We start from the raw sequence: 11,696 nt of genomic DNA on the forward strand, positions 1-11,696 counted from the left end.
TCAGTACAACAGCAGGAGGGCGGATTCGAACCTGGATCCTTTCAGTCCAAAGGTGACGCTCTAACCACCGCGCCCCCTGCTGTCCCGATCGTACTTAACTCTGTCGGAGAGATGGAGGTGGAGCCCATGTAACTGGGGTTTCCTGTGGGAATCGACCTCATCATGTTGCACTGCTGCTCCACAGAAAAATCGAATCTTTATTTCCTTCAGCAGTTTGAGCTTCAGCTCCCTAAAGAACCCGTTTAAAAAAGCAAAGGTGTGTGTGTGTGTGTGTGTGTGTGTGTGTGTGTGTGTGTGTGTGTGTGTGTGTGTGAACGTGCATGTCACGCTTGTCCTCCTGACTGCGCAAAAAAAACCCGTATTACACTTAATTCAAAATAAACATGGTGAAAGCAAGGTATGATACAGGCTTTACGAGATTAACCACAAAACAACAGACGAGAGTCACAGAACTCGGTTTCAGTGTTACAGTGTTAGTGTTACAGTGTTACATCTTCTTAATTTCATTTATATACATCATGATGATGTGTGAACAACGACAGCGGCAATAAACAATAATAATTTGCTGCAAAAAGTGTTTTGGATGGATTTCTTAGCTCTCTGATCGAGAACTGAATCATTAATAAAAACTAGGTGGAATATCGGACTGAGCGGAAGGGTGTATAATAATAATAAAAATAGTAATTAGTAATGGTAATAATAATAGAAGTGCACGAAGCCAGAGGTGCGAGACTCTCGTTCCCCGGTTTCCACTGCAATTTACCTCGAAAAGAGAAGTCGGAAAAACCAGAAAAAACTGAAGTGTGTTGTGTTTTTATTCGAACACTCGCTGTGTGTGTTTGTGTGTTTCTGCTCCTCCTCGATTCTGACCGTTCGCTCAATTCACTGTAAACACGGAGGGTGTGAAAATAAGTCGGGGGGGGGAATGCGCGCCACGGGGGGTAATCGGTTCGAGCGTCCAACAGCGGGGGGTCTGCGTGTGTGTGTGTGTGTGTGTGTGTGTGTGCGTGCGTGCGCGCGCGCTCGCAGTGTGTGTGCAGCGTGTGGTGGGCGCGCGCGGTGTCTTGCGCTCCACTGCAAGGGAATCCTGCCGTGTCCGCGCGCCGTGTTCACGGTGTGACATGACACGCGCTCGGTATTCCATGCAGCAGCCGCCCACGCCTCGCGGCCGCCCACGCCGTCATCTGCGTCACGCCAGGGCGCGTGGGCGTCGGAGAGAGAGAGGCGCGCGGCGCGAGCGGAATATCCCAAGTGCGGAGGGGGGGGGGTGGGGTGGGGTGAGGAGGGGAGGGTATAGGAGAAGAGGGGGGGACCAGCGGTACCCGGGTCCTCGTACTAAACCCGAGCGCGCTCTTAGACGCGCTCGCACTCCGAGAAGTGGCCGGCAGCGCACCGTCGCGTCCCGGTCTCCGTGCGCGGCTCCGGCCGAGGCGACAGACGTGCGCGCGCGCAGCGCGTTCCCCCCCCCCTTCCGACGGGACATCTGGAGCAGCTCCCAGACGCGCGAGCGCGGCTGAGGACACCTGGAGAGCGGCGGACCGAGGAGGAAGCAGAGCCGCGAGACGAGCACTGACACGCGCACAGGTACGTGCAGCCCGTGCGCGTCCGTACCTCCCCCTTCCCCCGGCGGGAGCGGAGCCCCGCGTGGGGGAGTCTTCGTCCTCACCCTCATCCTCGTCCTCTCGTCCTCGATCTCCATGCCGTGGTGCTCCTGAAGCGAGCGCGCCTATAGTATGTGTGAATGTGTGAATGTGTGTGTGCGTGTGCGCGCTCGCGCGCGGATCTCACACATCTGGTCTGTGTGCAGAGCAGATGCGCCTCGAGTGCAGTCACAGCAGTGTAGAGTAGTAGGAACGCGTGTGCGCGCACAGGGCAGGGGTCCTGCTGTGAGTTACGATCTGAATTTCATTATTATTATTATTCATGACCTGTTATTGTCAGGAAGGAATCAGTTACTTTACAGGCGACGTTCTGCACTCGAACCTCGGCGGCGCGGTGCTGCTGTCACTGTCGGTTATTCATTATTGTTGTTTATTGCTGCACGTGGCGGTGGAGTGGAGGTTAGAACCTGCAGCTGTAAGCGCAGAGTGTCAGTGGGGGGCGAACGTTTCTCTCTCTCTCTCTCTCTCTCACACACACACACACACACACACACACACACACACACACAGAGGCTCTGGGTCCTCCAAACAACCCTCATCTATGTTTGCATGACCGGTGATGAGGAATCGGTGGTCACGCAGGACTGGCAGTAAATATGAATATGAATAAAGTGATTCTGATATGATAAAATCTCCTGTAGAGACCTGGATGTTCTGAGCTCCTCCCCCTCACTGAGTCACTGTCCGGGCCCAGTATTGGGACCCCCGATGCGGTTAATGTTGGGTGTGTCATGGGGGGTTGGGGTGGGCTGTATGTTGCTTTTACACTCCATGGCCTTGGGTTCGAGATGGCCGTTTTGAGCCTTAACCACTAGGCCGCCTAGTGAGCGTATGCTACTCATCGTGTGCAACTGTTGACCAAATCTTCTTCAGGTTTTGACCCCCCATCGCCATGGAAACAGCTTTTGGCTCCCCCACATGGGTCTTGACCGTTGACCAAACAGAGCATGGTCTGAGGTGGTGATGTTTGAAATTTGGGATTCCCTATAAACACTGCAGTGGTGTCACTCAGTGTGTGACCTTTCACCCCCCTACTCTGGGGTCACGTGGCCAAGGGTTCGAGCTCCTGGCTGCTAGTGGGCAGAGCCCAGAACTGGCTCGTCCCCGATTCCTGGGACGTCCGGTCCGTGCGGCGCTTTGGTGACACCTTCTCCGCCGCCAACTTGCAGCTACCCACTTCCACCTGGGTGTGGCGCTACGCTGGCAGCGCCACGTGGGATTTGAACCTGCACTCTCTGGGTCTAGTTCCTCACCTGCATTCTGAGTGTTATACCCACCTTGCAGTGTAAACAGGGGAACTGGAAGCTCCTGTGGGAAGAGCTCCGCCCCCCTGCACAGCCGCGCTGCTCCCCACTCCCACTGCCAGGGCTGCGCAAACAAGCGGCTCGGTGCCGAGAGGCCGCCCACGCGTGCCGCAGGGCCGGGGCGTGGCGCACGGATGTCCCTGCCTGTGGGCCGGGGCTCTGTCCACGCCCCGCACCCCCCCCCCCCCCCACAAAGGTGTGGTCCTTAAATGCCTGTAATTTTTTTTTTTTTTTGAACTCAGCAATACTAAATAACATGGTACAAAAAGACTCCATCGTGAAGCAAACGGCTCTTCTGTTCTCTAAAATGGTGACCCAGGGAAATTTCTTCTTGAATATGTTCTTTTTCTGTGCTCTGCTCCCCCCATCCCCCTGTCCCTGACCACTTTATTTATTTACTTATTTGCTTTTCCTCTTTTACTTCAGCATCACTGCCTGTTGTGTGTGTGTGTGTCTGTCTATAAATAACATCAGAGTGTAAAATGTACAAAACAGGCCCTTCTTTGCTGGTTAAAGTGTGTTTGCTGTTTTAACTGTAATTTAAATTTGTTTCATGAGCATCATTTACATGTATTTATTCAGCAGAAACTTTTCTATAAAGTGACTTCCAACAAACTCTACATAGTGTTGTCAGCCCACACACCTTATTTACCATGGTAACTTACACTGCTAGATACCCTACTTACACTGGGTCACTCATCCATACATCAGTGGAACACACACACTCTCTCTGTCACTCACACACTATGGGGGAGCCTGAATAGCATGTTTTTAGACTGTGGGAGGAAACCAGAGCACCCAGAGGAAATCCACATAGACACAGGGAGAACATGCAAACTCCCCACATCCTCTCGCACCACCCCGGTGCTGTGAGGCAGCAGCGCTACTCGCTGTGCCACCGAGACAGAACCGTAAGAAGCTGCAAACAGCACATGAAACGGGGGCAGAGGGGATAGTACGGTATTCCAGCGGTATTACCACACTGAACTGTCTTAGAAGGGTCTCCACACATCCCAGAATTCCTCTCAACTAATTCATTAACTGCAAACTGAAATGAGCATTTCCTTCAGTTATGAATGTAGGCAATATTGATATTAATTTTGGTAATTGTATCACTATAATTGGTTTCCTTTGTAATCCTGTGTATTTTATTTTATGCTTTCAATTACATTTATTGTGAGAAGGGGGTCCACAGGCTTCAGCAGACTGCCAAAGGGGTCCACGGCAGAAAAAAGGTGAAGAACCCCGGTCTAGACTGCCATGCAGGTGAAAAGTACATTTTTCCTAGAGTCAGAAAGGTGAGCGCTTTGCTCATTCGCATATTTAGGGAAGGAACGCGAGGCGCAGGCGTAGACCAGGGCAGTGCAATACATCTCCCCGCCAAGTCTGTAAGAGCGATCGCTCCACGTTCCGCACGTCCGTCACGCAGCTTTAAACTGGTTTTGGTCCCCGCAGACATGGCTGCCGCCTTCCCTCGGACCCTGGGGGAGCTGCAGCTCTTCCGCATCCTGCAGAGGGCCAACCTGCTGTGCTACTACGACGCCTTCATCCAGCAGGGCGGCGACGACGTGCAGCAGCTGTGCGAGGCCGGCGAGGACGAGTTCCTCGAGATCATGGCGCTGGTGGGCATGGCCAGCAAGCCGCTGCACGTGCGGCGCCTGCAGAAGGCGCTGCGCGACTGGGTCACGAACCCGGCGCTCTTCAGCCAGCCGCTGGCCGCGCTCCCCGTCTGCAGCATCCCCGTGTACAAGGTGCCCGAGCGCTCGGAGCCGGAGCCGGCGTCGGGCTCCCCGCGCTTCTGGGCGGCCCGCGGCCCCGACAGCGAGCCGAGCCTGTCCCCGGCCGAGCTGGCGTCCCCGCCGTCCCCCCGCGAGGGTCCCGAGGCGCTGGACGCGGCGGCCGTGCGCTCCGTGGCCGAGTGCGCGGAGCGAGTGGCCCGGGCGCTGCCCCGGTGCGAGGCGGCCGAGGCGCGCGAGCTGCTCCGCGGCAACAAGAAGCTCGCCAAGATGATCGGCCACATCTTCGACATGAGCGACTCGGACCCGCGCCGAGAGGAGGAGATCCGCAGGTACAGCGCCATCTACGGGCGCTTCGACTCCAAGAGGAAGGACGGCAAGCAGCTCACGCTGCACGAGGTGAGGAGTGCGCGCGTTCGCGTGTGTGTTTAACCGGAGGGGTTGCTACGGCAACTGACGCTCCATCCGCTCCGTGCCCCGCAGCTGACCGTGAACGAGGCGGCCGCCCAGCTGTGCGTGAGGAACGCGGCGCTTCTGACCCGCAGGGACGAGCTGTTCTCTCTCGCCCGCCAGGTGTCCCGCGACGTCACCTACAAGTACACGTACCGCGCCGGCAGGTGAGAACCTGCAGCCGAGGCCGCGCCCGCGCCGGGCCGTCCGCTAGAACCCGGGGTTTGCCTCTGCGGGCCCGCTGGGTAGTGTGGAGGACCTGGGTTCGAATCCCACGGCTGCTGTAGTGCCCTTGATGAAGGTGTTTACCTTCGGCTGACGCAGTAAAAATTACCCTGTTGTATAAATGGGAAAATCGGTGCAAGTCAGATTAATGAACAAATATGTAAATATCATCGTCCTGCGTGCAGTGCCTGTTCGTGCCTGTGCCACGGTTGTCGTGACGACGGCGGATGCCGATGACGCGTCTCCTTCTCTGTCCTCCAGGTCGCAGTGTGAAGACAAGGATGAGGCTTCCCCGAAGAGGATAAAAACCGAGGTCTGTGCCCAGGTACTTTTTCGCGCTTCGTTGTGCGTGGAGATGCCGCCTCGGATGCGGAAACGGAGCCATGAGTCTTACGCGCCGAACCCGAACTCGGTTTCGATGTGCGGCTTGAGACCGTGAGGGAATTCTGACCTTCCGGTCAAACTGTGGAACAAGCACGGTTGGGACCAGAAGTCTAACTCAATTTGTTTGGAACTGAAAAGTCACTTTCACCACTACATTGCAGTCAAAAGAAGATGATAATACAGAGATCCCTCAGTTTCGTTCACGGGTTTGCGCCGGGTTCCCCGAAAGTCTCGGATAAAAGTGTGTAATGCTTTTTTTTTTTTTTTTTTTTAAAATTATCGAGTTAAGCCGCATTAAAAATAAAAATGTCGTCTCCACTCCTGTTCGGTGCTGACTGTTGACCGATCCGCCCCACAGTCACATGCAACGTTCCTCGTTATCGACCGCTGAAGCTCCGCAACGCCGCGCAGGAGCGGTAAACACCGTGGCAGTGAGTTGAACGAAGGCGGTCGCACGTCAGAAACCGGCGAATAAACTGGCGCGTGTTTGTGTCTCCGGAAGTTCGTAACACGAGGAGTCGGTGTGCTGTGCTTTGCGCTGCTGGGTTTAATAAAAATGGGTAAAAACAAACACAGTAACCGAACTTGTTGCTGTTGCTGTGATCGCTGTGGCCGGCGGCAGGAGCGAGGGGGGCGGGGGGTGCGGCTCCGGCCCCTGGTTCCGCAGAGCCTCCCTGCCTCTGGGCTGTGTGGGCGGAACGGGCCATATGTCAGCATGGGGAGGGAAAGGAGTTAATGAGTTGAAGAGGGTGCGGTGGTGCGGTGGTGCGGTGCCCCCCCCCCCCACTCCCAGCCCCTCCCCCCAGCACGCCGCTAATGGCCCGCCCACACGGCCGCCTTTGAACTTCCCCAGCGTTCCTGTCCCTGTAATTCAGCTCTTATTTTTGGAGCGCGGGGCGGGGGGGTGGGGGGTCAATCTCCCACCACCCCCCCCAGCTCTTCCTGTCAGATGAAGGGAGGGATTGTGGGATGCTGCCGTCTCCTTGGTGACCAGGGCTGCTGCGATGCTGGTACTTTTGGTTATTACCCGTGTTTCTCGGTGTGAACTCCAGCATGTGAGGAGGGCGGATTTCCCTGTGCATCAGCAGCCCCGCCCACTGGGGGGGGGGGGGGCCCATGCTGCAGTACCAGTAAGCAGTGAACACCCCCCACCCCCAAACGTTTTTTACTCTCGTGAATTTTTTCACCAAATGCGATTATTTCACGTGATGCATTTTCAGTTATGCCGTAGTGTTTTGGGTCGTCACGTGGTCATCGCGGGTCCCGGGTTTGAATCCCCCCCCCACCGCGCGGTACATTCCTTAGTGAAGGTACTTACCCTGGAGTGATACCCTGAAAGGCAGGTTTTCACATCTGCTGGTAAAAACCACAGTTGTTGGTCTGTTTTTTTTTGCCGCTGCCCTTGTTTTGCGCTGTATGGTTACATTGCCATCACTTGGGAGCTTGGGGGGGGGGGGTGTTTTCAACAGCGACTGCAGTCAAAGTCCCACCACCCCCCCAGGTAGGAAGCACTAACGAACACACCCTCGAACCCGCAGCGAGAAAGGAAAAGCCCGAGCGAGAGGCCCTGTGTGCCCACGGCCGGCGCGACGCCACCGGTGACGTCAGCTAGTGGGCGCTGCCGGAATCGCCCGCCCCCGTGAAGTTGTGACGGGTGTGTGTCATGCGCACACACGCAGAACACACACACACACAAACACACGTACGCTCAATGGATTAGTCAGTGCAGAACAGGTTGGGTGATGTCAGTTCAGAGGTGGGGCTTCTTCATACATCTCGTGGGTCATGGGACACCCCCACCTCCTAACCGCTGGATCCAGGCGTCGCCTCTGTTTTTACCATGATCATCGTAAGCCAGCATCACTCTGCATACAGCATCTTCAGTGCAGAGAAAATCCCAGCCCCCTCTCCCCAGGTCTTCATCATTGAGGCTTGGTGAATCACTCCAGTTTACCCTGTTCGTCCCGATCACTGATCGGTAAAAATGGGATTTTTCCAGATGGGAGGAGAAGTCTCAGCAGGGATGCTGTCCAGAAGCTCCTGTTTAAAAGCAGTTATTCCTCTACTGCTTCACTGAGGAAGGTGCTCAGTGATATTCAAGACGGGGTCATTGCTTTGTAGCCCTGACACAGGTGCCACGCCCTGGGGTCAGGGGTCAGGGGTCAGGCTGCCGCTCATCTGTGTTTTCTCCTCTCAGTGAGGAGAACTCTCCAGGTTGACGTTTTTTTTTTTTTTTTTTTCTTTCTCCCCCCCTTCTCAGGACGGCGTTTTTGACCTGCAGGAGGCAATGCAGGCCATCTACATGAGGCAGGAGGCACTGAGGGAGCAGCTGACCCGCGCCAAGCCAGCCGGGGGCACCGAGGCTGGACGGAACCCCCAGGCCACCAAGGCTGCCTCGCTGACCCACGTGAGTCCCGCTTCACCTTCCGATGGACCCCTGCTTTCCCGTGTCGCTTGGCGCCGGAGCTTTGCCTCCGAGACCGATTCCGTGTCTTTCGGACACAGGTGCACCTGGAGCAGCTGCTCGCCAGGCACATGGAGATGCTCAGGGACACAGAGGCCCACGAGAGGCTTCAGGCGCTGGAGTGGAGGGTCCCCAGCGGAGCCCTCAAGAGACAGGAACCCGACAAGGTGTCGGCCAGTAGGATGGTCAAGTCACAAGGTAGAGCGACTGGGCGGCGTCACACTCTGGGATTAATTAACGACGAGAAAGAGCTATAGTTTCACGTGTGTGTGTGTGTGTGTGTGTGTGTGGCTTTTTAGCAAAGGGAGTTGAGTACTTTGCTCAAAGGTGCAACAGAAAACCCCCTTTCCTCCCCTTCCCTTAAATCTGCAGGCTCCTTTTCTCACGTCCCAGTGCAGGGGTGACGCACTAGCTGATGGCAGTAAGCGCAGCATGAGGAGAGCCAACACAGTGGGAAGTGTGTGGGTGTGTAGCATGTATCATCGCATCGTTATGGCAAAAACGTCCCCTAGCAACAGCTGTCATAAGGAGCCCAGTCACCTGGTCCGGCACCATTCCTCCGTAGGAGAAACATCCTGAACCCAAAGACCCGCAGCTGTGCTTCCATAAACGGCCGCAGACATCGATTACACACCACGAAAATCGTGTTTTAGCAGACCTGCCCGTGTGGTGCGTGACGAGGAAACCTTCAGGAGACCTTTTATCTGCATCTCACGCTACTTAAAATATATCTCCCGGAATGGCGACTCCATCACAGATGGAAAAGGCACATTGAGTCTCGTCAGTCATCGTCATTATTGTGCTTGTTCTTACTTTCACGTGAAAAGCGTTTCGTTTTGTCAGGCGCTCCAAATATAGGTGTTGCTCGGAGAATCGTGACAAATTATCAGGTTCTCTGTTTTGGTCCCGATGTGGTGGTATGAGCTCCCTCTGTCCCTCGGAGCTGCTGAATCCTTCCTAGCATTCAAGAAGGCTCCGACAACATGGTGGTATCGGGCGAAAAAAGCTGTGTTTTGAAAATCCTGCCTCTGTATCTAAAGCTGTTCATCTGTGGTCGATGCGCCTTCGTTCGCCCTGAGCTGAACGTACAGTAGCTTTGGACGAAAGTGTCCGATAAATGACCGAATATAAACGTAAACAGTTTTTCATTTGACGTTTGAGAGGCCAGTTTCTTTGTGCTGCCAAGCAACCCACATGAAATCGGCATCGTCCAAAAGCTCTGAAAGACACAAGAAGCCCTTGAGCTTTTCGGAAATATGCCAGTATTGATCATACAGTTATGCTGACTGTTTAGCGGTCTTTCTTGGTGGCGCAAGAGGGAGAATCTGAGTGATTAACGCTGTCAGTGTAGACTGACAATCATGCTGAAGAAATACAGCAGAAGGTCGGAGCAGAGCCGTCTGAGGGACCTCGGGCCTCCATCGCTCTAACGGTTTCCGCCTCCCCGACAGCGGAGTCTCCCGCGGTCCCGCGGGGCCCCCGGCCGAGGAGGAGCACAGCTGAAGGCGAGGTTCCCCTCGGGAGGCAGCTGGCCATCGAGCTCAAAAGGCGGCACTCCGTCGGAGAGCCCAGGACGGTGGCCGCAGGTGCGATTCCCCTTCCCCTTCCCCTTCCGCGAGGCTCCGGTGCCGAGCGGCCTCTTTGGATCAGCCGCGTTCATTCGCGGCGGTAAACGGCGTCATCGTGCTCATTTCCATTTTCGGTTGCAGAAAATGGGAGCAGGGAGGACTTCGCGCGGTCTGTGCTCAACCCCTCCGAGAAGAAGGTCATCAAGCTAGAGCCGGAGGAGCCCAGATAACCTCGGCCACGGACGCTCTGCCTAGCTGGCTGCAGCCGAGCCTTAACAACCAGCGATGCCTCGTAAAGCGCCGTTTGCCAAAGCGCCCGGATCTCCCGGCACGGTCCCTGCGTGGGGCGAGACCCCCGGTGGGGATCCTCGCTGACTGCACCGTTCCTGCTGTCACTGCAGCTCTCTGTGGCTGGACAGTGTGGGGTGGCATCTCTCCTATGTATAATTGCAGTGTTCCTCTGGGAAACGTAATAGGGAAGCGTTTAAATGTTCTCTGTGTAGGAAACAAAAACTGTGTTGTTTTTGCCAAAAGTGGAGTGAACGAACTTTTTTGTGTGTGTGTGTGTGTGTGTGTGTGTGTGTGTGCGTGCGCGTGCACGTGTGTGTGCTCGCAGAAAGCCAGCAGTGAGGATATATCATACAAACAGTCCTCTGTCAGCTCAAGTGACGTCGGCGTTGTGTTGTAAAAAACCAGAGGACGGGGACCCTGCCCACAAGAGCACGATGGCGCTTTCGGCGTCGATCCGAAGGACGAGTACAGCTCGTGCGTCTCCTTGATTTCCGTGCCATTTTAGTAAATTAGTAAAACTATAAAATGACACTAGCGCCTTGTGTTACGAACGGTCCAGTTACAAAATGTCGAAGATACAAACATTTTGCCACTGTATCTATTTTTCATGTAAAATTTGCGCCCGTCGCGGAGCGAACGTAACCCGCGTTTACCCCCCCGAGCCGATAGATGGCAGTAAAGAGGACCGAAACAGAAGCGCGTGGGAAAATGAGAATTCGACTCACTTCCCAAGCGTCTTGTGTTCCTGAGTGACTGTGATCGATAAGAAGATGACGAATGTCGAACGTGTTAATGGGATGAATCCGTGCATAATCGGCATGGAATAGGAGTTGACGGTATGTGATTTTTATTTTTTGCCATTTTAAATAGTTTAAATTTTAATGTAGCTCAACTTAATATTAAAGTCTTAATTTTTTATAATTTATTACAGCTACAGAGAAAATTTTTACTGGACCAAACCTACGAACGCATGGAGCGACGTCTATATGAACCTTTTATTGATCGTGACAAAAAAGCAGCCTTCTGCTCACACTCGTGTTTGTAAGTTGAGGCTCCGGTGAAATTTATTCTAACATCGCCTATCTGTTTTTGTTTTTTAGCACAGGATTTACGAGGAGACCGGACGGTATACGGTCGAAAGCGTCTCTCATGAGTTGATCTGGAGGCAGGGTTCCCGAGCGCGTGCGCACACGCACGTTGTTCGTAACGTGTAACAATGTTCGTGTAAGTAGAGCAATACTAAATAGCCGTCGTTAGACAAGGCTGTCGAGTTGTCCGACCGCAGGTCGCTGTGTCCCGTTTGTGTTTCCTGCCATAGTCGAACCTGTGACAATGTTGGGCGTCAATTATAACTCGCGTGCTCTCGTTTTTGGCCCTTTGTGCAACCGTTCTGTGCTGTTACACTTGGTGCGTAAGTGTGTGTCCCTTTAGTAACAATTAGTCATTCAGCCGATTTTATAATTCTCCAGTTTGGCGATGTGTGTAATTTAGGGTTATTAATGTTTTTTTTAATTATTATTAAATGTTTGCTCACAGGGTTCACTATCGTTTTTTTTCCGTTCCAGAGGGATGGAAAAATCAATGCGATCACAAGCGGCCCGTCGACCGTGACG

General features: G+C 54.2%; 1 protein-coding gene across 2 annotated transcripts; it reads left to right on the forward strand.

Moving 5' to 3' along the window:
* Positions 1–1,290: 1,290 nt before the first annotated feature.
* Positions 1,291–10,985, forward strand: LOC108928245 (NGFI-A-binding protein 1-like). Of its 2 annotated transcripts, none has more exons than XM_029256616.1 (8): positions 1,291–1,584; positions 4,421–5,100; positions 5,185–5,318; positions 5,638–5,701; positions 8,021–8,167; positions 8,266–8,422; positions 9,676–9,810; positions 9,934–10,985. In XM_029256616.1, the coding sequence occupies exons 2-8, from the start codon at positions 4,423–4,425 to the stop codon at positions 10,020–10,022; spliced, it is 1,404 nt and encodes a 467-aa protein (XP_029112449.1). In that variant the 5' UTR covers positions 1,291–1,584; positions 4,421–4,422; the 3' UTR covers positions 10,023–10,985. The 2 variants fall into 2 exon arrangements, with proteins under 2 accessions (XP_029112449.1, XP_029112450.1); XM_029256617.1 differs by having other exon boundaries at positions 5,638–5,689.
* The last annotated feature ends 711 nt before the right edge of the window (positions 10,986–11,696 follow it).

Source organism: Scleropages formosus, chromosome 12, assembly GCF_900964775.1.
Source record: "Scleropages formosus chromosome 12, fSclFor1.1, whole genome shotgun sequence".
NCBI classification, from domain to species: domain Eukaryota; kingdom Metazoa; phylum Chordata; class Actinopteri; order Osteoglossiformes; family Osteoglossidae; genus Scleropages; species Scleropages formosus.

What these genes read in the sequence shown, in the direction of transcription:
- LOC108928245 (XM_029256616.1), top strand. Translation starts at nt 4,423, where the DNA reads ATGGCTGCCGCCTTCCCTCGGACCCTGGGGGAGCTGCAGCTCTTCCGC. An exon ending in TACACGTACCGCGCCGGCAG is followed by an intron (nt 5,319 to 5,637) that starts GTGAGAACCTGC and finishes TCTGTCCTCCAG; the next exon opens with GTCGCAGTGTGAAGACAAGG. An exon ending in TAGGATGGTCAAGTCACAAG is followed by an intron (nt 8,423 to 9,675) that starts GTAGAGCGACTG and finishes CCTCCCCGACAG; the next exon opens with CGGAGTCTCCCGCGGTCCCG.